Source organism: Kryptolebias marmoratus, linkage group LG15 (assembly GCF_001649575.2).
Source record: "Kryptolebias marmoratus isolate JLee-2015 linkage group LG15, ASM164957v2, whole genome shotgun sequence".
NCBI classification, from domain to species: Eukaryota; Metazoa; Chordata; class Actinopteri; order Cyprinodontiformes; family Rivulidae; genus Kryptolebias; species Kryptolebias marmoratus.
Genome location: NC_051444.1, coordinates 11800208 through 11826429, shown reverse-complemented (window position 1 = coordinate 11826429; position 26222 = coordinate 11800208). Strand labels below are relative to the sequence as shown.

Here is a 26222-nt window from a genome sequence, read left to right as displayed (position 1 = left end):
TTTTGATGTGAGGTGGAGCTGACCACTGGCCCGATTCCACCTCTGTGAGCTTGCTTTGATGCAGATAGAGGGTTCGCCTCTGCTGACACAGTGTGTGTTCCTGTGCGAGAGTGTGTGTGTGTGCGCTAGACGATTTCAGAAAGGATTTGCATGAGGTTTGCAAAGCTGAGTTTGCCAGTCCTTCAGTGGGTCAGGAGGATATCCTGTCAGGAACAGTAAGACTCCGCTCACTCTGGAAACAGCAAACCTTAAAGCAGACAGTCTGCTGCTATCTTTCATTAATTCATTAAAATTCCTGCAGTGTAACATTACAAGAGGTTGGGTTCCCAAACAATACCAGCTCAGCGACTGACGTCCAGCCTGTGAGCTTAAGACTGATCATACATGAACTGTGGTCAGTCTGGGCTGGGGTTGCTTGTTTACTTGTGAGCTACTCAGCCAGGGTTGCCTGTTTTGAGCACACAGGAGGCAGGATATGACTCCCACTCTGTACTGACTGCAGGTTACGGGTGACGCAAGAAGCTGCAAAACACGGACTGCTTTTAAATATCTGTACACCTTCATTGTACGATGTGTATTTACACATATAATCGATTTAAAAAGATTGGAACTCATCTTACAGGATGTGCTTGCCTCAGAGATTAAGCTGATTTGTTTTCTTCTTTTGACCCAAGTGATATCAGGCAGAACTGTCTAAGTTATCTCAGCCAGCAGCCATCTGCTCGATCAGTGACTTGATGATAATCACACTTTCTAACATCTGATTTTCTGTTTGTCTCACCTGGTCAAGTACAAGCAGTACAACAGACTTTACTGAAAGACCCAAAGATATCTATATGAAGTATCTGTGCAGAGCTCCAAACTAATGTTAGAGGAAAAACAAGAAACAAATAAAAGAAAACCGATTTTCTTTGGAAGTGCTGTATGGTGGCCATTTTTCATTAGTTCCAGGAAACGCATTAAAATCCACTTGTCAACTTTATGAGAGTACAGTTTGTACAGTTATGACCTTCAGAACAATGGGAGCAACAATTTATGTTCTGAGAAATTCTGTTCGGATTGGCTTCTATGTTTTCTGTAAGACTAAGTGGTAAACAAACTTTCTTTTTAATTCATTAATGCGTAAAAAGGAAAAGTGCAGAATAAAAGACAGAAACTGGAGAAGGGAACGGTACACTTAGGAGACAGGAGGGATGAGGAGCGAGAGATGAAAGGGTGACAGATGGCAGGTGATGGATTAGTTTTCCCTTTTAGTTATCTGGACTTGTGAGAGCATTGATCTGGTCAGTCTTCTCCTAAACAAACACCAAAGAGATCAGTGGTGTTCCAATATAAACTTACTGTCCAAAAACCAGTCATAGCACCAAAACTAATATATTTCCTTGGCCATCAAAGCATTTCCTCTTCTAAAACCCAGAAACTCTTTTTGGCAACTAACGTTTAGTGAGGAAATGCTTCTGTATGTGTGGAACCAGGCAGGAACCAATGAGCAGCAGGACTGGAATTCCTCTCGTTCTTTTCCTCCTCCCTCTTTACCATGAGAGACTGACAGGCTGATGATGGCTGGCAGATAATCTCAGAGGAAGCAGGTGTTCAGCATGCGTCTAAAGTGACAGAAACATTCATTGTCTCCAGTGTGGAGCTGTAAAACAGTTAAAGCTTCTGCTAGTTTTGTATTACAAGTTACATTCATTTGATCACTTTTCACGCATACAATTTAGTCCTCAGTTTTAGAGTTTTTTGTTATTAACCATCAGCAGTGTCCTCTTTATTTATTCCACTTCTAAAAGCATTTGAAATCTGCTGTAAATAATAATAAGAAAAAAGCTTTGTGGTGCATTTCAGCCAAACAGAGCACTACAACCTATAAACGTACCAGCAAACCCAGTACATGACAATGAATTGGTCTTTTGTCAACAAGGGTCCCATGAATGGTTCATTGAGTTTGTGCACACAGAATCTGGGACATGTTATGACCAACCACAAGCTTCGTGGCCATCCCAGTCATTATTAAACAAGTCTACAGCCCCGCCAGCGTCACTGCTGCTTACACTGGTAATGCGAATGTGCTGTTAAACGTAACCAGGATGAAAACAAAAATTATCAACATTTAACTATACTCTATTAAGACCACATATATTGAGACCTATGGTGACTTTTTTTGGTCTTTCTGTCTCAGTACTGTTTCAGCTTTTCTATTTCAAGTCACCCAAGTAGTAATTCTTTTTTATAATTGAAAGTAAAACAGACATTAAAAGTTGAAGGTCAGCTTCCAAATGATTTTTATGTTATTTAGCTGTCTGTTTCATAAGTTTAGAAAAAAATGAGCCATTTGGGTCCACTTGTTGGTGCTGAAAAGTTTACTCTTTTAACCTTAAACTGACATAAGTAATTGGTCCTTTTGCTACTTTACATGTTTATTCAAAATTAAGCTCATTTCCACTCAATGTCCATGTAGGCGTTACTCCATGCAAATGGGTTTTAAAGTTTGATGGAATAAACTTTGTAAAATGCTTATGAAATGACAGAAAAGTGCTTTTCTGGGTTGAAAAGTGGGGTAGCTGAAGGCAATTCAAGTCCACTATTTTGATTCATATATCTGAGCAACAGCTGACTGAATTGCTTTGTACATTTGCTCAACCTTTTTTTTAATGGTTTACTTTGAAATTGGCCTCCAGATGCAGATGAAATGTAGTCATTATAAATGGATCAGAAGATGAAATGAACACAGCAGACCATCCACTCTAAACCACAGGAACACTGTGGTCCCTTCGGTTAGTACTATGACTAATACAGTACTAACAGTGGTCTGGATCTTCAAGAACCGAAAATGCATAGTTGGATGTATAGTTTTAGTTGCTTAGTGTTTGTTACTCTGCTGTCTGGCCTGCGCAGAGTCATTGTTGATAGAGCTGAAAGGCTTTAGCACTTATTGGTTTGAAAGCTTTGGGACACAGCCAGTCTTTGCCTGAGTAAAGAGAACTGGAGAAGCTCTGTTTCTGACTGCTGACTGATCAGAATGGTCTCCTTGCTCTGCCTCTGTGTGTGTGTGTTCCTGTCCCTCCCTTTTCCTCCACCTCCCTCGTGACACCACTGCTCAGCTGCAGTATTGACTGATGCCTGGACTGTGACTTTGTGTTTTGCAGATGGCTGTGAGCAGAAGCTGAGGACGCCACTGGGAGTTCTCCACGTGCAAACATGAATGGTAAGAGCACTGCTGTTTGTGTGTTCGAAGGAAGTTAGTGAGTGAATGTGTTGATTGGAAGCGAAAAATGGAGGTTTTGTTTTGGTGTTCTTTTTATAAATTGATTTTTAGGGGGTCTGCAGATGTGTTTAGTGTCAACACAGTTTCAGTTCTTGTAGTAGTTGTACGTATTTTAATGCCAGCTTTCTATCTAGTTTTGGTTACAGGGCTAAAGATGCAGGAACTCTTCGTAATTTTATTATGATTTCAATCTTGTCCGTTGTACTGGACCATGTAGAAACACTGGTGTGTAGAAAGCCTTCTGTGTGTAAACTTTATTGAAAGGTGTAAGCTTGTTCTGCCCTCCTGCAGCATCAAGCTTCATATCACTTTGTCAATACAGCAGTGCATTCCCAACTCCTGACTGCTGCTGAGGCTGGCCTTCAGCTTCTAACTTATCTCATCTATGTGCAGCTATCTTATGGGAATTTCTCTGCTTATTTGCCTTTTAGGTCTTAATACTTTTGTTTTTGAATTTTAATATTTTGTTTTCAGAATTTCATAATCATGGAAAGTGTAGGCTTGTTAACCATCTCTGGATCAGGTACTTCCATGCTCGGATTCATCAAAAGTTTGGAGGTTGTTTTTTTTGCAGATTTTATGTATTCGTTCATTTCACAGTCCTTCACCAAAAACATGGCTGTTCAACCAAACAGCATCTCCATGCCTTGGTGTAGTTTGCCCATATTTAAATAAGGGATTATACATAAATTTAGAGCTAAACCTATCCAAATGTTTGTAAATATCTAACAGGACTTAAAAATGTGTAACTCAATGACCAACTAATCAGTTTGTTTGGACTGATTACTTTATTCCTACGTTTAAAATTTTGCTGATAGATGCTGGAGTTCCTCACAGCAGCTGTTTTGGACAGTTCTGAGTCATGGTGAGGCTCTTTATTACCATCATGTTTACAGTTAGTGGTTGAGTCAGCAGGCTAATCATCATGGTACCGAGTTTCATGATGATGACAGAGCTGAGGTAAAAAAAATGTTCTCTATTGTTACAAAGTGGCTTCAGCTCTTCATTATATCTCACACAAGACATAAATGCAGATGCACAGATGAATAAAATATTAGGTTAGTTTGATGTTGGTGATAGAAGCAGCTCAGGGTTAATGTCAGTTTGTGTTTGTGTTCAGTGGATAGTGAGGAGCTGAGTGTCTTTCTGTCTGTAGTGTAGATGAATGGGATGAAGATGGCACTGCTAGCAACAAGATTAATGCAAGTGAGTGTCTAATTAGCTGCTAAATTTCAGTATCATTTTAATATGTCCTTTTTTTATATCCTTAGGTCCAAATATGTGGGCAATCACTCCTGAGGAGAGGGTAAAACATGATCAGAAGTTTGACACCCTCTCCCCATCAATGGGCTACATCTCAGGTACAAACTCCCGGTGCCCAATGTGCCCCGACTTTCCTGCTTAAATACTTCTTCTTTTGCCACAACAATGTTTTAATCCTTTCATCTAATAAAACCAAACTTCCTGAAGACACAGTAAAAAAAAATATGTAAGTGCTGCATGAAACAGACACAGATTTGAAATGCAGATGTGAGCTTCTCAACATTTGGCTTCTTGAGCCTTTTCCTTTCAGTCCCAACACAGTCAGTGTAAACTTGCATCCATTTATTTATAAACAAAATAAATATTTTTCAGTTTTTATTTTTTTTCTTTCTCTCTGTAGGAGATCAGGCGAGGAAGTTTTTCCTCCAGTCCGGGCTGCCTGCCCCTGTGCTGGCTGAGATCTGGTACAAAACACACATTTCTACTCAAACATTGGCACATTTGTTATTGATGAGATACTTTAACAGATGTTTTGAAGCACCAGTTCTTTACATTGTTTATGTATTCGTTGTCTTTTGTCGTTCTCATAGGACTTTGGCTGACATGAATATGGATGGAAAGATGGACAGGCTGGAGTTTTCCATCGCTATGAAGCTCATAAAGCTCAAACTCCATGGTACAGCGCTTCCCTCAGCACTGCCAATCATCATGAAACAGCCTCCAGTACCCGCTCACTCCCTTAGTAGTTCCACCTCAGTCATGTCCAGCCCCAACTATGGTACAGTGGTTTGGTTATTGTTGTGTTTATGAATGTTTTGCACATGTGTTTAAATTGTTTCATCTAAACTTTGTTGTAGGTATTGGCTCTGTGCCCATGATGCCTGGATCAAACCTTGCCATGTTGACCCCCATGTCTGTGGCATCTCCTGGACTCTCACCTTTAACGCCAATGGCAGGCCTCAGCCCTTATGCTCCTGCATCAACAGGGCTGACCCCACTGATGGCCTCGGCCCCGGCCAGGCCCATGATGGGCACTATGGGAAGCAATGCACTGTCAAATGGTACCATAGGATTCCTTCCACCAGGCCCCGCTGGACCTATGACTACTGGTAAGAGTCCCGTTGCTCTTTAAAAATTTCCATTGGTTTTATTATTCATCTGCCAGGCATTTCAGCTTAAAATACTCTGTAATTCAACCCCTTTTAAGAAGTTTCTTCAGAGCAGGTTTTTAGATTACAATTCTTCACCATTCTTGACTTACTACTCACTGCTCCTGCTTGTAATGTTCACTTTTTGGTTTAGTTGACTGAATGACATGTGGATGGCCCTTTTTTTTTGTAAAAAAATAATAATAAAAAGGGGCAAATATTCTTTTGTCTGTTTTTACACATTAATTTCAGTCCCGAATGGTTAGAGGGGGTTTAAGTGTAATATACTCCAGATAGATTTACACTTGCAGTGTCCAGGGGAGGGTTACAAAGCTGAAAATTAAGGGAATTAAATTTCTTCAGTAAATTTGTTTGAAATTCCTAGAAAGGTTTCTGAGTGAGTGAGGTTTTGTTTTATCTACTTAGGGTTGCTCCTTCGTATTAACTTCTAACCTGAATTTTGTTTTCTGCTCTGTCAACGGTTTTGTGGATTCTTTCAGAGTTGTGTGGCGTTATTATTTATACAAAAACAGTCCCTTATTTACCGTTCTTAACGTGTTGTAAACAAAACACAACAGTACGTACCTCCAGCTGTGCAAATGCTACCCAGTGCTCTCAGGAATACATCTTCCTGATGTCTTTGTTTATTACCTGGTTGCCACAATAGAAATTGTGTAGTTTTATAGGATTGATCCTCCAGATATTCTTGGTCCTTGGAATTGCATGGTTTCTTGTGTATTAAATACAGTCATCTATCTACTGATGATCGCTTCTATAATGTTTGATGTCGCAGGAAAGTTTTAGGAGAAATACGTCATTTATACAAGATCTTTATTTGTGCAAATGATGAAACATTTCTGTTGTTTTAGATAGAAAATGAATGTCTCTTAGTCTTATTTTGCAGAGCTTGGCGTCTCTGTCCCATCTTTGTTGCATTTCTGTCTCTGACCAGTGTACATCAGTTACTGCATCGTCTTCAGGCTTCTTTCAGCTGTAGCAACAACAAAAGAAAACAGTCTCTGCTTTTATAGTTGTTGCCATGAGATTGCCTGATTTGTCCAAGTGACGTTTCAAATCACATTAAATAAATGTTCTTATATGTTCGCTTCTCGGCCTACCTCTTTCTGCAGCCCTCTACTCCTCTCCAGCTGGACACTCAGCTTCTCCTGCTGCTATGAACAATGCCTCACCACTGCTGGATATTGGCTTTGGCAGGTAAAGCAAACCCTCACATACAGGACTTTAAACATGAGGACAAACTTCCACCTTTTCCAGTCACTCTTTATGCATGCAGTGTTCTGACTTTCAGCTTTATGCCATCATCTCTGTCTGCGATGTCCCCAATGGCTGCTGTTCCCAGTGATTGGGCGGTGCCGCATGCCTCGAGACTGAAATACAGGCAGCAGTTCAACATCCTCGATAAGCAGATGACTGGATTCCTCACAGGTATGAGCTGCTCATGTCTGTGTGCACGTTTAAACGGTGTTACACAAAACGCAGCACTTTGCAGAACTGCAGGTGTGGATGTTGGTGAACAGATTTCATAACACTTGCCACCCCGCTTTTTGTTTTCTAACTTTGTGTTAAGTTTTAGTTACCTCAAAGGAAGTGCTGGTTGTGTGTTTACGGGTGTGTTCAGATGCTGGAAATTTCTCAACACACACACTGACATGTGTGCATTCATCATCTTTTTCTAAAAGCCTCGTTGGACCTGTTCTCTCGAAAGCCTCAGGACTTCCTGAAATGACAATAGCAAACGTATGAACATGCTCTCTCACCCAGTCACTCCAGTCCGGCTTGTAGTTGATGTCTTCACTAATGTGGCACAGCTCATTAAATAAATTGCACAAGTGGGTTGCTTTCATTTAAGTTCCAATCCAAACTAAAACATGCCGTTCTTTAACCCTGATCTCTTATATCAAAGAGAATTTTATGCAGTTAAACAGGTTTTTATATAAGCATCACTTTACTGCCACACTTCAAAAGGTCCCCGTTTTAAAGAGATTAGGGACAAGAACTACTGTGGTTGCTTGTTTAAGTCAGACCTCACAGTCTCACTTTACCCTCCTTCCTCTTATGACCGACACATCTGAGCCACGCAACCACTCTGACTCTCGTCATTCATATTCCCAGGTCAGCAGGTGAGAAACGCCATGGCAACCACAATGCTAACACAGACACAGCTGGCCTCCATCTGGTGAGAAAATCTTTGTGTGTGTGTGTACATGTTCTCAGTAGTATTACGTTAAAGAAACAAAGGCAGCTTTAAGATAAAGACATTTAAAGTTGAGTAGCTTTTTTATTTTTATATTTTGTCATTTATTACTGCTTGTAGTATCTTACCAGTAAAGGTTCATAGGATTTTAAAGTCCTTAAGCTTATTGATGTCTATTATATGTTCTACTTTTATGAGCACTAGATGATAAATATTTCTCAGCTTACAGTGTTTTCTATAACTTCAGCTAAATGCTACATGCATGCATACAATATAACTAATACTTATTTATTCTGAATAAAGGTGCATTAGCCACATTGTCCCAGTTTTATAAGTGAAAATAGGTAGCATAGTTGTTACATAAATCAACAGGAAAAAGTAGTTTGCTCTTCTGTGTGCAGCTTCACTGGCTTTAAGGTCGAACAACAAATTCCAGCTTGGATTTTTGACTTGTAACCCCACCCCTGCAGGAATTTATCTGATGTTGATAAGGATGGCAAGCTGAAAGGAGAAGAGTTTATTCTAGCGATGCATCTGGTGGATCTGGCAAAGACCGGACAACCGCTGCCACTGACGCTGCCACCAGAGTTGGTGCCACCCTCACAAAGGTAAAAACACCTTTTTTACATTTAAACGCTTGATGTACATTTCTTTTAATGATGACATGAGATAAAGATGGACTGTATTTATATACTGTATATGTGTTGTTGTTTATTTAATGACGTGTGCATTTTTAAAAATATATTTATTCAAAATCTTTATTACAGGAGTGCAGTGAATGGCACCGGCTCCTCCTTCTATTCAGCTATGATTGATGACCTGGACATCGAGCTTCCACAGAAAACCAGACCTAACCGTCAGTACTCACAATACCAATAGTACTAGGAAGGTAGTCTTGTTTACATGCTGCCTTGTGCACAGTTAGTCCCTAGAAACTAAAGCTGTGGAGGAGTCAGTGCAGTTTATAATTGCACACACACACACACACACACTGGCAAGCGAAAATATGCCTACATCAGCACAAATATTGTTGTGACATAAACACCAGGCAGAAAAACAGAGGTTCTGAGCTAAATATTCTAAATCTCATTACATTAAATTAGTTTCATATTATTCTGTCATTATTTGTCAGTAGCAGTTGTACCAATTATTCTCTTTTTATTTCCTTGAACATCTTTTTTTCAAAAGCTCAAATAAGTAATCAGGATTTTTCACAGGACTGACAAAGTGTGGGTGAAAAGTGAAGACAGACAGCAACTTTTTCCTCCTTCTCCTTCCAGTGTCATTTGAGGATAAGTTCAAAGCCAACATGCAGCAAGGGAACGCCGAGCTGGAGAAAAGACGACTGGCTCTGCTGGAGGCGGAGAGGAGGGAGCAGGAGCGGCGCACTCAGAAGGAAAAGGAGGAGCAAGAGAGGAAGGAGAGGGAGGCTCGAGAGGCTGAGGAGAGGAGGAGGAAAGAGGAGGAGAGGAGGCTGGAGCAACAGAGAGAACTGGAGAGACAGAGGGAACTGGAGAGGCAGAAAGAACTGGAGAGACAGAGGGAACTGGAGAGACAGAGGGAACTGGAGAGGCAGAGGGAACTGGAGAGGCAGAGGGAACTGGAGAGGCAGAGGGAACTGGAGAGGCAGAGGGAACTGGAGAGGCAGAGGGAACTGGAGAGGCAGAGGGAACTGGAGAGGCAGAGGGAACTGGAGAGGCAGAGGGAACTGGAGAGGCAGAGGGAACTGGAGAGACAGCGGGAACTGGAGAGACAGAAAGAACTGGAGAGGCAGAGAGCGCTGGAGAGACAGAGAGAGCTGGAGAGGAGAGAGGTACATCTGTGTGAATGAGTCGTGTGTTTAGTTCTCGTACATGTGCTGTGTCTCTGTTTCACACGGACATGTTTTTACCTCGATGTTTTCCTCTGTGTGAAATCATTCCAGGCTGCACAGCGGGAGCTCGAGCGTCAGAGGAAGGAGGAATTTGAGAGGAGGAAACGAGGAGAGCTGCAGGTAAAGAAGCAGCAGGAGCAGGAGGACATCATTAAACTAAAGGCAAAGAAGAGAAGTCTGGAGATGGAGTTGGAAGCTGTGGTGAGTGCCTAAAAGAGAGAGAGGGATAGATTTTTTTTTTTTTTTTTTTGCACCTGTCAAACTTTTACAGAAAACACACTTTACATTTGACCTGATGCACGCAGAGCTAAAGTTTAAATGACCTTTCTCCGTTCTTCGATTTCTGTTGGTTTCAGGGTACCAAACAACGTCAGATTTCTGATCGACTGCGCGACATTCAGAACAAGAAGAAAGTTCAGAGCACTGAACTGGACCTCAACATTCAGAGGAAAGAGACACGCCAGCAGGATATTTACGCCCTGCATAAACAGATAGAGGTATGCATGTTGTGTTTTCATGTTTATTTGAGTTATTATAATGTTTTGCCAATTGAGATTTAATATCGTAAAGCTGTTTGTCATTTATGATTAAAATGGTGCCATGTACGTCATTCACTTTCCCCTAATGGCGCACATCTTGTTTGTATTTCCTGGTGGGCAGGAGTTCCAGAGGAAGTTGTCCCAGCTGACTCCAGAGAAGAAGAGACTGACAGAGAAACTCCAAAACATGTCTCTGAATAACCCCCCAGGTTAGTCCTGACGGATGAGCAGACAAAGCCCATCTCATCTGCACCTGTTGATGAACGGGGAAACAGATTTTTGATTAGCTAATATGGCTCTAATGCTTCAGTATATTCTGAATATAAATAAACTGATCAGATCACAAAGTAGAATTGGACCCAACAACAGCACCATGTTGTTTTAAAGATAAAATATGAATTATCAGATATAAAAAAAAAAATGGAAGAAAACTATAAATCTTTATATTGCTCTGCAAACAAACCTGCAGGCACGGTAATGTACATTTGATCTGTTGCTAGTGTCGACCATGTCTGCCATGAAGATGAGTGTTTCAGAGAAGAAGGGAACGTGTTTGAAACTGCGAGAACAGCTTGAAGCTCTGGAGAGAGAGACTTCGACCAAACTGGCCGAGATGGACCGGTATAACAAAGAGATGCAGGTAGGAACAACATTATCATCCAAGCTTAATTTGTTGTTGGCTATTACAATAAAGTTTATTATGGAAATTTTCATTTGCTTATCGTTAATTGTGTCTCAAACCATAACATCTCTGCTTTTTTAGTTTTTGAAATGTACTGCTAAACTGTGCAGCATGATTTATAGTAATTATCCTAATTCTTATCAGTATTTGCTCTGTTGAGTCAAATTCTTTAAAACTTTTTGATGTGTACAGTTCAGCTGAAATCATTTCTGTGTGAGGCGGGCTGCTCTTACCGTATTACTACCAACAACTATAAGCACAGATCTGAACAGATCTAATATTAAAGCAGTGACTTTTCTGCAGAGTACAAATACTTTATACTCACTCGTGCTTCCTGGCTTTTGAGGCCTTATTTTCTGTTTCCTCTCTTTCTTCCTGTCATTCCTTCTCACCACCGACTTTCCCCATTTTCTATTTTTTTTCTCTTTTCTTCTCCTCTTCATCCGACTTTCCTCCACCTGACCACTTGCATCTCTCCTCAGTCCCCCATCCTGTCTCCCCTACTTTACAGTCTGAAGGTGCTGAGGACTCAATGCTTCAGATTGTCTTCTGTCTGCTGGCCTGCTTCTGTAACCTCTTCTACCTAATAAAGGTTTTCACTTTAGGTCTCCTTGTTTTTTGTAAAAAGTTACTTTTTTTTTTACTTGTTTCCAGTTGTTCTCTATCTCTCTGTCTTAAGCACTTCCTTCAAACTATATAGGATTTTGGCTGTTGTATGCATGGTGCTTGTTTACAGTTCTTAGTCTTGTCTGTTTATTCTTTAAGTTTTATACAATTGATTTGATTTAGTTGCTAAATGTGTGTGCATTTTTGTGTTCATCAGGAGCTGAGAGATAGCCAGAGAAAGCAGCAGATTGCCCTGGAGAGGCTGCGGAGCGTCAAAGAGGAAAAACAGCAAGAGTTGATCCGAAAGAAGGAGCAGGAAGAGGAGAGGAAACGACAAGAGGAGGAGAGACGGCGAAAGGAGGAGGAGGAAGCTCAAAGGTACAGTTCAATAATGCTTTTATACTTTGATACAGTAAACGATTTACGTAGAGAAAGAAATCCTAAAGCACTTTATAATCTTGTGCAAAACTTTAAACCAATGCAAAACTTACTTTTTACTCCTAGACGTATCAAAACGGAAATGGAGCGTCAGCGTCAAGAAAAGCTAAGGAGGGAAGAAGAAGAGCGTCAGAGGAGGCTCCAGGAGGAAAGGGAGGCTAAGAAGAGAGAAGAGGAGGAAAAAGCGAGACAGGCTGCTAGAGAGCAGGCCGAACGAGACCGAAGAGCGAAGGAGGAGGCTGAGCGAAAGAGAAGAGAAGAGGAGGAGAGGAAGAAAAGAGAAGAGGAGGAGCGTCTGAGGCAAGCGGAAAGACACAGACAGGAGGAGGATAGGAGAAAGCTGGAGGAGGAGCGGAGAAAACTAGAGGAAGAGAGGAGGAAACTGGAGGAAGAGAGGAAGCAAGAAGAAAGACGAAAGAAAGAAGAGGAGGAGAGGAGAAGGAAGGATGAAGAGGAGAGGCGCAGGAGGGAGGAGGAGAAGAGGAGGTTGGAGGACGAGAGAAAGAGATTAGAAGAGGAGCAGCGCAGACGAGAGAAAGAAGAGGAGGAGAGGAGACGACATAGGGCAGCTGAAGCAGCTCTTCGAGATTCTGAGGAGAGGAGGAAGCTGGAGGAGGAGAGAAGGAAGAAAGAGGAAGATGACAGGAGGAAGCGGGAGGACGACAGAAGAAGGCAGCAGCAACAGCAGCAGCAGGAGGAGGAGAGGAGGAGGCGTGAGGATGAGAGGAAGAGGGCAGAAGAGGAGAAGAAAAGAAGGGAGGAGGAAGAGGAGAGAAGGAAAGCAGAGTTAGAGAAAAAGAGGAAGGAGGAGGTGTCTCGTCAGCAGCAGCCGAATGGAGGGAAGGTGGATGTTCAGGAGAAGCTGATGTCTCTGCTGAGAGGACTGGAGGAGAGAAAGGGTGAGACACACACACACTTTCAGACCTTCCTGTACATTTCAGTGTCGTCTTCAGGATTTGATTTAAAATAACCTTTTATGATGCTGATGTGCTGCTTCAGGAGGGAAGCCAAAGGTCACGCAGCACAGGAAGTCGGCTGCTCTCACATCCTTCAAGGCGCTCTACCCGTTCACCGCACGAAATAACGAAGAGCTCAGCTTCAGTCAAGATGATATCATTGAGGTGAAGCTTTACACAAATAGCTCATGTTTCTCCATCATCCTTTAGTATCGAAACATCTCTTCTCACTGGGATGCTGTTGTCTCCTCGTCAGGTTGATGAGACAACCGAGCGGGAGGAGGGGTGGCTGTATGGTAGCAGACAGGGCAAGATGGGCTGGTTTCCTGAGAGCTACGTTGAGAAAGTGGGCCCATCCAGCACAACAAATACCGCTGCTGCTGCTCCTTCTAAAGTGCCAATCCAGACTCAGCTTTCCAACGCACTCGAAGCGGCCAAAGCAGCAGGAACAAAGTCTGCTTTCACACCGACCCACTCTCCAAACTCTGCACCCTCTGAGACACGTGGGCAGGTGAGAGCTCTGCGGAGTGGCTGCTTTTCCCGGTACTCTGATAATTGTCTGAACATTTGGGGTATTTATACCTAAATATTCACTGAGATGTCATTTCTGTTTCAGCCGGTGGTGGGTAACCTGTTGGCTCAGGCCCTGTGCTCCTGGACTGCAAAGACAGACAATCATCTGAACTTCAACAAAGATGATGTGATTCATGTGCTGGAGAAGCAGGAGAACTGGTGGATGGGAGAGCTGAATGGAGAACGGGGCTGGTTCCCTAAGACTTATGTGACCCTGCTGGGAGAAGAGGAGGGCTCAGAGTAAGTACTCACACTCATGTAAATATTTCTTCCAGGTAGAGATTTCTCAGTATGAATGTAGAGCTCTTTGCTAAGGACCTCACAAACAATGTTTATGTCAAGCGAGCCTTAAAAGAGAACTACTGATGCCAGTCATTTAAATGCTTACACCACCAGGTTTTCCACTTCTCGTATTTTAAAATATTCAGATTCTAATCACAGTTTTCTCAGGACAGTAATGCAGTTTCACAAGCTCTTTTATCTGAGACAGAGTTGAAAGAATGTTTACTAGGTAAATACATTTGAAAAAGCCTCGAAAATGTTCTGAAAAGAAACTAAGTGTTGCAACAGAAGCAATCAGTTTGCATGTCTGTAACCCAACGAGACATTCTCAGCAAGCATGTTGAAATTCAGGAATATTCCTGAAACTAAACCTGCCGCCTTTTTTTTATTAGAACAGTTTTGGCTACCTGCAAAACAAACTACAGCTTGGTGATTCCAAAAGTTGATTTTACTACAGAGTCATTGGCCACAATGTGTGTTTTTCCATTTCATTTAACCTACATGAACCCAGTAGCCTGAAGTATATACTTACCTCTATGCCATAATAACAAATGTATCTGTAGGAGGCTTTTAGCTCAGGTAAATAAGTGAAAATAAGCAGATGGTGTGACTTAACTTGTGACTGCACTGATGTGGTGGCAGTTCCTGTAAAGGCATTCAGAGAGCGCAAAGTATTTCTTCCTTCTTTGTAAGAGGAATGTGCTGATGTAACACACACAAAGAAAAAATTACCAACTTTTAATCGAAACACTTTTAAGTAACAACAAAATGTTGCATGTTGTTTTACCACAATATTTTGTTGTTAACAGAAGTTTGGATTTATATTTGCTAATGAATCAAAAAAAAAAGGCTCAGTTTCTACGTGTTGTTGTAGTTTCTCTGAGCCGTACTCTGTAGTCTTTCTTTCAGATGGACACAGTAAAGAAGGTGATCCTAACAGATTGTCACTCATGGCTGACTTGGTTGAACTCCAGCAGTCTTAAGATCTAATCTATATATAAGTATTTTTCATTTGTCCTTAAAAACATCTTGCCAACATGGTACAGTTAACCAAAAATAATAATCTCACAGAAAAAATACATGTATTTTAGCAACAAATTTGCTGGCTTCCTTTTTGTGCTTGAAGCAGGCTCATGCCGACTTGTTCCTCCCGTTTTTTGTCAGGTCAGGCGTTGTGGGTCTTGTCAAAGGCTTTGCCGACTGAACATGAATGATCTGGGACAAAACTGTTGGGCTTGTGGGTGTTATTAAAAGACAGGGACGTGTACGGCGGCGATGAGCGTTCTAATTTCAGCTGGCATTGAATGCTGTGGTGAAACTGAGCTTGAGGCTGAAGCTCCTGAATTACCCGTCAGTCGAGTGCATGTTCCAAACTTCACCATTCAGGTTTGGCTCAACGCTAAAGCCGGCAGAGTTCAGGAGCTCTGAGCAGAACCTGACCTGTTATCGTTTAGCTGACTGGTCAAGCTGAAGGACTTTCCCATGTGTTGATGAGAATGTTATAATCTGAATGGTAAAAGAAAGTGGAGTAATAGAGTCTTTCTCTCTCTGTTTTTAGCACGAAGAGTTCCCCTTCTGATGCTGCAGACTCTGCTGACAACCTTCAGCAAGAAGGTACAGTAACACATCAGATTATTTCAGCTGTTTGGCACAAACATGTTGCTGTTGCTCTACATCGTATGTTTTGTATCCATTGATAATTTCAACATCTTACATTGATTTTTCTAACATGGATGTAGAGAACTGCCATGTGTCAGAAACTGTACTGTACTGTCAGTCATTCTGGTCTTGCTGATGATGCCTGACTAAAGGAGTTTAGCTTATCTGACCCTAGCAACAAATGTTTTTGTTTTTGTCGCAGAGTATGTAGCGTTGTACACCTACGAGTCTCCGGAGCCTAATGACCTGACATTTAAGGAAGGAGATGTGATCTTGGTGAACAAGAAAGAAGGAGAGTGGTGGAATGGCTCGACGGGGGAGCGCTCTGGCCTTTTTCCAGGCAACTACGTCAAACCTAAAGATGCTGATGTAAGAACACTGAACACACGATGGCATGCGACTCCTCAAACTTAATGAGTTTGTCCTGCTGCATGAGTTTGAGAAGCTTTTTTTTTGTCATTTTTGAGACTTTAGTTTGTGGTAATATAGAAATAGATGTCATTATCACAGTAAATTGTTATTTAGCATTAAGCTAGGTGTTTTATTTAAGAGGTATTTAAAATCTGACTGAACTTTAAAACTTGTGTTTTCAGACATCAAGTGTATCTGGAAAGAAAAAGCAAGGTAAGATCTGCTAATGTTTTACTAAGATTTACACAGATGTGACGTGAAGAGGTAAACACGCCTTGTTTAATTCGTTTGGGCAAGAATCCTTTTGACCTTAGAAACAAAATGTGCAGAAAGATGGCATCCTTTAACCATGTTAATGAGGCAATTAGTAGATAAAACGTTGTGTGGAAAAAGGCTTAGCAGCTCATATTGAGCATATCAGTCTTCATTTCTGCCTTTTTTTTTTCTCCAAACTCCTCCAACATTTGAATCAGAACACCAACTTTTCTATTTTATTACCTCTCTGATTCTGGCCGCTCTATAATGGGGCTGTTAGTGCGATGAGGATCAAGTTTTTGTACTAAATTTTCAGGTTTTTGGTGACTTAATATATATTAATTTGCCCTTGGACTTGATGTGATGGAGTAGCTAGTTGTAGATAACTTTATTGTAGTAAAATTTAAACTTATTTAAGTTCAGATGGTTTTTAGATTTTGTTTAAGTCGCTCACCAGAATCAGACACATTGTGTCATTTTCTTTTTAGGCATATGAGTTATTTTAATGGCACTTCTAAGTTTCCAGTTTGAATGCTGAGATTAATTTCACCTACCATTTTAAAATAAGTACAATTATTATTTTAAGTATGACCTTTTGTTAGTAGTCATTGGTTTTGTCTAAGTGGAAACACAAACACATCAGGTGTTCTGCTTCAGTTTTTAAGTTACATTGGTGTCGTGTGCACAGAAATCGCCCAGGTGATACGAGCCCACTCCTCTGCTGGCCCCAACCAGCTCAGTCTGCAAAATGGCCAGCTAATTCTCGTTTTTGCCAAGAACTCCTCTGGCTGGTGGCTCGGAGAACTTCAGGTCAGTGTTATACATATTCTTTTTTTTTTATTTTATTAGTCCTGTGCAGTGGATAATCACAGTCAGGTCACTTTAACTGCATTCAGCTCAACTCTGTGTGAACCCCTAAAATAAATCTGTTTGTTTGTGATTTCTGACTTTTTTTTTTGTCAGCTGTGACCAGATTATTAAAACATGAAAATCCCTTCAGAGATGTTTTTTCCCCCCTAGCTGACATAGAAAAAAGCAAATTAGGGTTATGTCCGAGAAATAAGAAACCCACATCCTGATCCCATCATTCTTATTTATATTGGAGAGTTATTTGGGCGTCATTTTCTGTCAGCGTCTTCATTGCTTGCCTAAAATCCTACAATCTGTTTGTTGTTCTTCTCTGACTCTAGGCTCGTGGAAAGAAACGTCAGAAGGGCTGGTTCCCGTCCTCTCACGTTAAAACCCTGTCTTCCAACAGCGGCAAATCCACACCAGCACCCCAACCAGGTAACGCTCCTCAGGACAAATCTGCTGCTTGGATGAAAGAAGTTGTGGTGGAAACAGAAACCCATTTTGTCCTGCTCTGCCTCAGTCTGTCAGGTGACAGCCATATACGACTACACAGCTGCCAACCAGGATGAGCTGAGCTTCTCTGAAGGGCAGCTGATCAATGTTTTGGACAAGAATGACCCCGACTGGTGGAAAGGAGAAGTCAACGGGGTCACCGGCCTGTTCCCCACCAATTATATCAAGATGACAGGAGACTCTGACCCCAGTCAGCAGTGTGAGTAAAACTCGTGTCACGGCAAAGCAGAGTCTTTCTCGTTCCTTCAGACATCCGAGACTAACTAATCCCAGTCCTTTGCTGTAGTCTATTATCAGCATTTCTCTCCATCTGTTCAGTGTTTCTTCCCATTGACTATTTCACTGTTTTCCTCACTTCCTCCCTCCTTTCCCAACCTTTATTTCTCCTGCCCTCTTTTTCTCGCTCCCCTGCTTGTCTTTCTCCTTATAGGGTGGTAGAAAGACTCTTCCTCCTGCTGGCCTCAGAGACCCACTATCCCTCTCTGTTACTGTGACAGGGCAGAGTGTTTGGACTTTCTGCCTACAGATTTCGTTACTGCGTCAGGGGAAATACAGACTATGAACTTTTATCAGTGAGAAGAAAAAAATACTGAGAGAACTGCCTTTCTTTATGAAATTATTGGGTGTCGAATCAATTTAATGACCCTATTTGCTGGTTTTGTAAACTCTTAAAGCCTTGTGCCTTTTAACCTTTTTGTTTTTTAACTTTCTTTCAAGTTGATAACACTAAAGAAATGTGTGAAATAGAGGAATAGTGGGTTTTCTCTGATGCTTGTCTGTCATTTACTATATTATCTATTTACAGGCTGCATGTGTGACACAATGGTAATATGATACTGATAATGGTAAAGGTTTGCCTTTAGAGGCCTTGTTTTTTTACCATAAAGATGAACTGATGTGGCTTTATGCTCCAAATCCCAGTCCCACATATACATATGACCTTAGTGTTTTTAAAATAAATAGATATTTAAATACAGTTATGATGTTGAAGTTGGTAAACCATAAAGTTGTTTGTAAAACACGGATGTAGTCTCAGAATGAGGTAAACTTCTGTGGTTTCAAAAAGCAGCACAGAAGACAGAGTCTCTGATCAGAGCCGTGTTTTCTCCTGCGCTGCCTTTCTCTTCCAGACGCACATTGATGCAGCTCTGTGACTACCTGCAGTGCTTCATCTTTTATGCACTTTCATGTACACTCGATGGATATAATCCTTTAAGTTTTGATGCTTTGCGTTTTTTCTTGTGGGAACGTGGTTTACTGTAACCGTTTTGCAAAGGATGATTTTGTTTTACGACGAGGAAAACCTTGAGTTTAGATTAACTGGGACACAAATGGTGCAAGCAGAAGTGCAGAGTTTGCTCAAGTCATTTAAAAGCCATAAACTAAGTCTGTTGTCGTACAAATACTCCTCACCATGTGGGAAATACACCTCCAGGGATAATAACGATAAGTTATTGTTGCATTTTTTTTCTGCTGCTCTGATTTGATTTTTGTTTTTGGAAAATGGGGAAGTAAATTCTGCTTGTAACATGCACTAAACAAGGCCAAAAAAGTTGAATAGTTTTTGTTTTTGTGGATGGATTTTCTTTAGTTCAACAAGTGAAAATGACTGCGTACCGTGGCTCGGTAAACCACTGTAAAGGAGTCGAGTGAAAGATGGTAAAATACAAGTTCCTGCATTTTCCTCTTCTTTTAATTTAGTGAAAACCAGCTGCAGTTTGTCATAAACTTCCATTAAAATTTATGAGAACTTTGAGGTGAAATCGGGGCGGAGGGGGGGAAGTAAATTGGATTTAACAGAAAGCTGCCTACTGAAACACATGAGTTGTGAGGATTTTGAGCACAAGAACATGTTGAAATTCTGGCACAAGGTGGCATATTTTTTATGCTAATCTATAAAATGCAGGATATTTTTCTGATTGCAAAATAAAAATAAAGGGCTGTTTTGACATTTCATCTTTGTGAATCATTACAGTTAAACAAAATGCTTCATCTTCACTCGGCTTCGTGTATTGTCCCGTGTTTTTATTGTCAACAGAATACATGTGATTTAGATAAACGGATAAAATGTGACGCTTTTTGTCAGCAAGACCATTTTTTTCATTTGTTTTTTCTTTTTTTTATCAATTCAGATCCTTTTTTCACACAGCATCCTTACTTACACTGTCTCTTAGATATGTGTGTGTTTTTGTAGTTTTGCCTTAAGCTGGTCAGTTTTACCAGTTTTTTAGACTCTTCTTTTGAGAGAAAAGTCAAAGTCTGCTAGCTGTGTCGTCTCTAATCAGGCCTGTGGATCTAAAGAGAAGTAGGAGGAGGAGAAGGGGGGGGGTGTCTCTGTTTTTGATACAAACAGATTCAGCAGCTATGAGAAGATAACGGCACATGGGTAGAAGGAGACGGGGCGGTCCAAGACAAACTCTGAGAAAACTAAAATACTTGAGGAATTAGAAACACGATCAGAGCAATGTCTTCAGAGTGCAGATTTCAGTTTTTGAACCTTTGGGATGAGACAAACGATGAGGGGAAGGCAGGAGGGGAAAGAGGCGAGTCTGAGAGTGAGCAGCAGACGCTTTGTTTGGGAGCCTCAGAATGGTCAGATGGTGAATGTGTGCTGGGTAAGTGACAATTTGATGACTGAGGTTGGAGCACAGTGACTGTTTCCCTTCCTTCTCCTCCTGCTTTGCTTTCCTTTTTTTTTTTTTGTAAAAGTTTCAGAAACACAACAATCGTCTTTGTTTTTCTGTGCGTCCAGTAGGAGGCAGTGCAGAGGTGTTGAGTTAAGCAATCGTGTTTCTTTTCGCTCCTCTCCTACAGGGAGTTCAGACCAGACCGGCCTGGACTCTCTGGGCCCCCTGGATAAAAAAAGACAAGGTTCTATTGATGAGCTGATCGAGACCGAGGAGAGATATGTGGAGGACTTGCAGGTGGTGTTGGAGGTAATGCTCTCAAATCCTGCAGAATAAATTACATGCTGTGGCAAATCCTTGTGTGAGACTGAGATGTGACAGACGGTATGATGGCCCTTTTTTTTTTTTAAATATGTAAATCTGGAATTTATTTCTGTCTGCAGGTTTTCTACAAGCCTATGTCTGAGTCAGGCCGACTGAACAAGGCAGAGATGGACATGATCTTTGTCAACTGGAAGGAGCTGCTGGCCTGTAACACTAAACTAGTCAAGTAAATATCACATGAACGGAGCAAACGCATCCAGCGATTGAACGTTTTCCAAGTTCTGCTGTTGGTGCTGATATAAGTGTTCATGTTTCCGCAGAGCTCTCCGTCTCTGTAAGAAGAGCGGTGGGGAGATCGGAGATCTCCTGACAGCCGAGCTCTCCAACATGCAGCCCTACGTCCGTTTCTGCTCGAGCCAGTTCAACGGTGCTGCGCTGCTGCAGACTCGCACCGACAACGAGCCGGACTTCAAGATCTTCCTCAAGGTAGGAGGGAGAGGAAGGGCGAGGCTTTGAGGAAACGGGTGCACTGAAAACCCTTGTGCTGCACTGGCGACACTTCCAGTACTTTAATCTAAGTGCAGGAGCATCTTTGTGGTGTCCAGACATGCTTTTTCTCTTTTAGAGGTTTAACTAATGTAAATATAATTGTTAGACTTGCAATTGGACCTTTTGTCACATGTATGAAAGTGGAAACTAAGAGTTTTATTTTAATATTTTTTCTTTTTTCAGAAAATCGCCACAGACTACAGGTGTAAAGGCATGCCGCTGTCCAGCTTCCTGCTGAAACCCATGCAGAGGATCACACGTTACCCGCTGCACATCAAAAAAGTATGCCAGCCTGTTCATCTGTTATGCCTTTTTGTTCAGGTATTATTGAATGTATCAAAGTTATTGACAGATTTATTTGATTGTGTAGATTCTGGAGTGCACACCAGAGGGTCACGCTGACCGAGGGTCTCTGAAAGAGGCTCTGGAGAGGGCTGAGGAGCTCTGTCAACAGGTTATTTCACTCATTATTCTGGTTTTCTCTTAGTTAAGACTGAAAATGGGTCTGGTCTTTCAATTTGCCTGCTAAGAGTTTTTTTCTGTGCAGGTGAACGAGGCGGTCAGGGAGAAGGAAAACTGCGAGAGGCTGCAGTGGATTCAGAGCCACGTACAGTGTGACGGTCCTCTGGAGGTATTAAGCTCACTGTTAACCCACAAACAACTAATCTCCATTTATTGCATCTAATTCAAAAGATGTCTTTTGCACCTTTTTTTTTCCTCCTCACAGCATTTGGTCTTCAACTCTCTGACCAGCTGTTTGGGTCCCAGGAGGCTGCTGCACAGCGGTAAGGTAAGTAACACCAAAATACTGTCAGAGTCAGGGAACAGCTTATGCAAGCATGTTTTTTGGGGGGTTTGTTTTTGTTTCTTCAAGCTTGATGCTGCAGAGAGAAACTTTCAGAACCCAATGGACTAATCAAATTAAGCAGCTATAATGTATTACTGTTTAAATATTAAAGTATTTGCTTCTATGTTGTCTTTTAAGGCTAATCAGCTAACTAAAACTGCATCAGCACAGAATTAAAAATGGATTTTTTTTCCATGAACGTTCTCTAAAAGTAAACCTAGCTTACCTGAGATCTTTTAAATCATAACTCAAATGACATTTATCAAATCTGGATGATTGCATCACATTTTGTCCTCTTCAGCTGCACAAGGCAAAGAGCAACAAGGAGCTCTGGGCTTTCCTCTTCAACGACTTCCTGCTTTTAACTCATGCGGTGAAACAGTTCACCTCATCTGGGCCTGACAAACTGTTCAGCAACAAGAACAACGTGCAGCTCAAGATGTATAAACCAGTAAGACACACACACACTGGCAGGATGCTTTAAATATTTTCCATTTTTTATGCTTTGTTTGTGTATTTTCATGCATGACGGCCATCTTTTGTTTTCTCCAGCCTGTGCTGCTGAACGAAATCCTGGTGAAGCTTCCGGATCCCTCCAGCGACGAACCCATCTTCCACATCTCTCACATCGACAGAGTCTACTCTCTCAGGACTGACAACATCAACGAACGGTAGCTGCACACACACACAGTTGCACAGAAGGAAATGTGGCGCACCGGGTGTTTTGACAACTGCTGTGTGTGTTTTTGCTGTCAGGACGGCATGGGTTCAGAAGATAAAGGTGGCTTCCGAGGATTTCATCGAGACTGAATTAAAAAAAAGGGAAAAGGTTTATCTAGGTTTGTTTTTGACAAATGCTACATTTGGCCAAACTGTGTGATGGATTCGTGCCATTTTTCAATCAATTTGTGTTTGTTTGCAGGTCGATCTGTGAAGGCTAGTGGAATCGGCCGACTCCTGGTCACCATCTTGGAAGCCACTGAACTCAAGGCGATAAAACCCAACGGTGATTATAAGTGCATTCACATTACTGAGTGAATATTATAACCTGGAGTTGTTGTGTTAAAACGCAGTTTTTAGCTCCTCCTGCACACACCCTTTTCACCTTATCCTCTGTGCTACATTTAAACTAGTCTTACATCCTTTTCGTTTTCCCCTCTCACACGCCGTCTTTTTCTCTCCCTGCAGGTAAAAGTAGCTCTTACTGTGAAGTGACCATGGGATCTCAAACCTTCACATCCAGAGCCATCAACGACACCCTGAACCCCAAGTGGAACTTCAACTGTCAGTTTCACATCAAGGACCTTTACCAAGATGTCCTCTGCATCACTATCAATGAAAAAGACCAGTTTTCTCCTGATGGTTAGCTACAAACTCCTCACACACAGTCTCTTATTTTCTGAACTCACCCGCTGTCTGTTCGTTTCTCTTATGGTCTTCAAGCACAAACGCCTGCTCGGAATCCGACCCACTCGCTGCTCGTAATGAGCTCTTATGGCTCAGATCGTGCACAGTGTCCCATGTAGGAAAACACACACAGCTCTAACGCGTCTATGAATTCAAACTAGCTACTGTAAACTATAACTTAAATTTGAATAAGCTTTAGTTCAGGGGTGGCAAACCCTGATCCTAGAGGGCCACGATCCTCCATGTTTTACTTGTTTCTCTGCTCCAACACACCTGATTTGAATCAATGGCTGATTAACAGGCTTCTGCAGGACATGAAGAGGTAATTTAACCACTGAATCAGGTGTTGGAGCAGAGAAACAAGTAAAACATGCAGGATAGTGGCCCTCGAGGACCAGGATTGGCTGCTCCTGCTTTACTGTATCAGCGTTTATTTTAGTGGAAAGGAAAGGAAACTTTCTGCCTGTGATTAATTGTTCTTGTTCATTTTTTTCTTCTAATTTCACCTTCATTTTGTCTTCCAGCGCCCTCTAACTTGAAACCCTTTCTGTTTTTTCTCACATCAGTGTTTCTCGGGAGGACAGAGGTTCCTGTGGCAACCATAAAGAAAGAGTTTGAGAACAAGGGACCAGTGACACGGCGCCTGCTGCTGCACGAAGTCGCAACAGGAGAGGTGTGGGTCCGACTCGACCTGCAGCTCTATGCCAGCTAATAAGGAGCTGAAACGGCGAACTGTGTTCTTTACAAAACACCTGATTTAACCAAACAGGACGAGCTGCTTGTTTTAAACAGATCCTCTCACATGTATAACACTGACTAAAATGTAATGAAAAACAAAAAAAAAGCATCTAAACTGTATTTTACACACAATGCCTTAAACATGCAATCCTAACCAGCACTGTAATGATGTCTTCCATACCCTCCAGTATGGGACTGGACCTGTGTGCTTCAACTGTATCCAGCAATAGGAGTTTTATTTTTTTATTTTTTGGTGGAAAGGGAAGCTTACCTGGGCAATAGTTTTGTATCTGCACCATATTTACACTCTAAAGGGCTTTTAAAAAGAAAAGAACCAGCCTTCAAAGCTGAGGAGATGCAGTTTGTCTCTAAACTAAATGTGGGTCAAATGAACCAAGGATGCTTAGAAGTGAACTTTTTGAAAACCCACTGAAGAAGTAAGATTCCATGTCCTGTTCTGATGTATGTCACAGCTGCTTCTCAGTTAGAAGTATTCCCAATTTGCCAAATCTTCTCAACCAAGGTCATCTAACGAGTTAACGATCAAGTAACTATTTTTCTTTTTTTCTGTATCAAGACACCTTTGTACCCAAGTGTGTTTTGTTCTTTGTTTTTTTTCTGTCTGAGGAGGTAGTGACTACTTTTGAGCGGTTGTGCTGGCCCGCTTTTTGGGCCGATCACACGCTGTTTGGCTCGGCGGCGTCCTCTCACAACAGCGTTCAGAGCATCACAAACAGCAGATGACAGATGATGGACGGCGACATAAAACGCTTCCGACAACCTGGAGAAGAGGTTTTTAGGTTGTAGCACTCATCCGGAGTCGGTTTACTAATGCAGACAGGAGATCTCGGGATTTTATTTTGGGGTCAAGTCTGTGTCACTGCAACAATACTGAACAGTTGTTTTGTGGTGTGTGTGTGTGTACTGTATGTGTGAAGTGCAAAAATATGAAAACTGTTAAAATGCCGAAACAGACGGATCATTTTTCAGCTTCTGACGCTGAAACTTAAAATGTTTTTGGCCTTAATCCAAGCCCTCCAAAGTCTTTTCCAGTTTCTAAAATCATTTGATGTCACTAAGATGAAAGTTGATGTCCTTTGCTTTTTTTTTTTTTTTATTGAGCTAAATCGGTCTCAGACGAGCAATTTCAAATTAATGCAACCTGATCCAGGTGAACAAAAGCTGTATTGGTAAAAGATCTCCATCATTTTTGTCTTGACATGAGTAGCAGATCATTTTGAAGGTGTAAACTTAGTTTGTCGCAATAATAAATAGTATTTTTCCCGTCACGTTTTGTGCCTGACCTGTTTTCAGGTGTCATTCTCAAGTCCCTGCCTCATAAATCGAGTTCGGGTTCATGACTGTCGCCTCAAAAAGTCCCTCTTTATAAATGTGCAGCATGAAGTCTTTACAAGGTTTTAGGATATAAAAACTTATTGTGTTAAAGGGTAGACTAGGATCTCTTACTTGCTTTTTATCCTGTCGTGTTCAGGTTCTTTTCCAAGTGTCCTTGCTCTGAATTTGAACAGAGAAGTGTTGTATTTATTTCCTAATTTATGCGTGTGACTATCCAAAGGTTTGGAGCACCTTTGCTGTGTCATTCTGGATAATCAGCTGGGTTCAGGCGGGGTTTGTCTTTGATGTGTGACGTGAGTTAATAAAACACGTTGATACGGTTTTAACTTTGGTAGAAGATCATTTTTATCTTGTTCAGTCAGCAAGAGTTTGTTTTTAAGTCCTATATTAACATGTTTTTTGGTTTTTTTCGAACATGTGGAAAACGTGTAAAGAGACTCGATCAGCTTTTTCTTGACTGTACTTTGGTGTAAAAGATGTTTCTTTTTTATTTTCCTCCGCTGTCTCTAACCCACGTTGTCATCAACCAGATGCTTGTACTCACACTGGCCTGGCAGACGTGGCTTCTCTGAATCAGGTTTCAGAGGACAAAATAAAGACATTAAAATGGAACAAAGTGTCAAACTTCTTCACCTCTTTACCACACTCCCTGTTTTCCTGGACAGTCGATTCTCAGTACTTGAAGTCCTGCACCTTTGTGACCTCTGCTGCTTGTAGCCTCGCTGTTCCACCTGCCTCCCTCTCATCCACACAAACGGACTCTGTCAAAGTGTCAAATTATTGGGTAATTTTTAAAATAAGTCTTGCAGAAATGCAGATCAGTTCAGAAGACACCAACCCCCTT

The 26222-nt window shown here is 41.5% G+C and overlaps 1 protein-coding gene across 2 annotated transcripts in view; it reads left to right on the top strand.

Moving 5' to 3' along the window:
- LOC108237374 (intersectin-2-like) overlaps window positions 1-25990 on the top strand; it is a 29339-nt gene extending 3349 nt beyond the window's left edge. For both annotated transcript variants that reach the window (XM_037980033.1, XM_017418746.3), the window contains exons 2-40: window positions 3147-3205; window positions 4537-4626; window positions 4929-4992; window positions 5119-5306; window positions 5386-5637; window positions 6807-6891; window positions 6986-7122; window positions 7810-7873; window positions 8362-8499; window positions 8659-8747; window positions 9172-9704; window positions 9816-9965; window positions 10121-10261; window positions 10425-10512; window positions 10804-10943; window positions 11809-11969; window positions 12096-12928; window positions 13029-13150; window positions 13242-13496; window positions 13602-13798; window positions 15399-15454; window positions 15702-15868; window positions 16093-16123; window positions 16854-16975; window positions 17356-17452; window positions 17538-17729; window positions 20345-20466; window positions 20601-20707; window positions 20802-20967; window positions 21214-21312; window positions 21401-21484; window positions 21578-21661; window positions 21758-21820; window positions 22179-22328; window positions 22430-22548; window positions 22634-22716; window positions 22800-22883; window positions 23066-23239; window positions 23851-25990. In XM_037980033.1, the coding sequence (XP_037835961.1) occupies window positions 3199-3205; window positions 4537-4626; window positions 4929-4992; window positions 5119-5306; window positions 5386-5637; window positions 6807-6891; window positions 6986-7122; window positions 7810-7873; window positions 8362-8499; window positions 8659-8747; window positions 9172-9704; window positions 9816-9965; window positions 10121-10261; window positions 10425-10512; window positions 10804-10943; window positions 11809-11969; window positions 12096-12928; window positions 13029-13150; window positions 13242-13496; window positions 13602-13798; window positions 15399-15454; window positions 15702-15868; window positions 16093-16123; window positions 16854-16975; window positions 17356-17452; window positions 17538-17729; window positions 20345-20466; window positions 20601-20707; window positions 20802-20967; window positions 21214-21312; window positions 21401-21484; window positions 21578-21661; window positions 21758-21820; window positions 22179-22328; window positions 22430-22548; window positions 22634-22716; window positions 22800-22883; window positions 23066-23239; window positions 23851-23996 (5880 nt within the window). In that variant the 5' untranslated portion in view covers window positions 3147-3198 and the 3' untranslated portion in view covers window positions 23997-25990. The remainder of the gene's footprint in view (window positions 1-3146; window positions 3206-4536; window positions 4627-4928; window positions 4993-5118; window positions 5307-5385; window positions 5638-6806; window positions 6892-6985; window positions 7123-7809; window positions 7874-8361; window positions 8500-8658; window positions 8748-9171; window positions 9705-9815; window positions 9966-10120; window positions 10262-10424; window positions 10513-10803; window positions 10944-11808; window positions 11970-12095; window positions 12929-13028; window positions 13151-13241; window positions 13497-13601; window positions 13799-15398; window positions 15455-15701; window positions 15869-16092; window positions 16124-16853; window positions 16976-17355; window positions 17453-17537; window positions 17730-20344; window positions 20467-20600; window positions 20708-20801; window positions 20968-21213; window positions 21313-21400; window positions 21485-21577; window positions 21662-21757; window positions 21821-22178; window positions 22329-22429; window positions 22549-22633; window positions 22717-22799; window positions 22884-23065; window positions 23240-23850) is intronic.
- The last annotated feature ends 232 nt before the right edge of the window (window positions 25991-26222 follow it).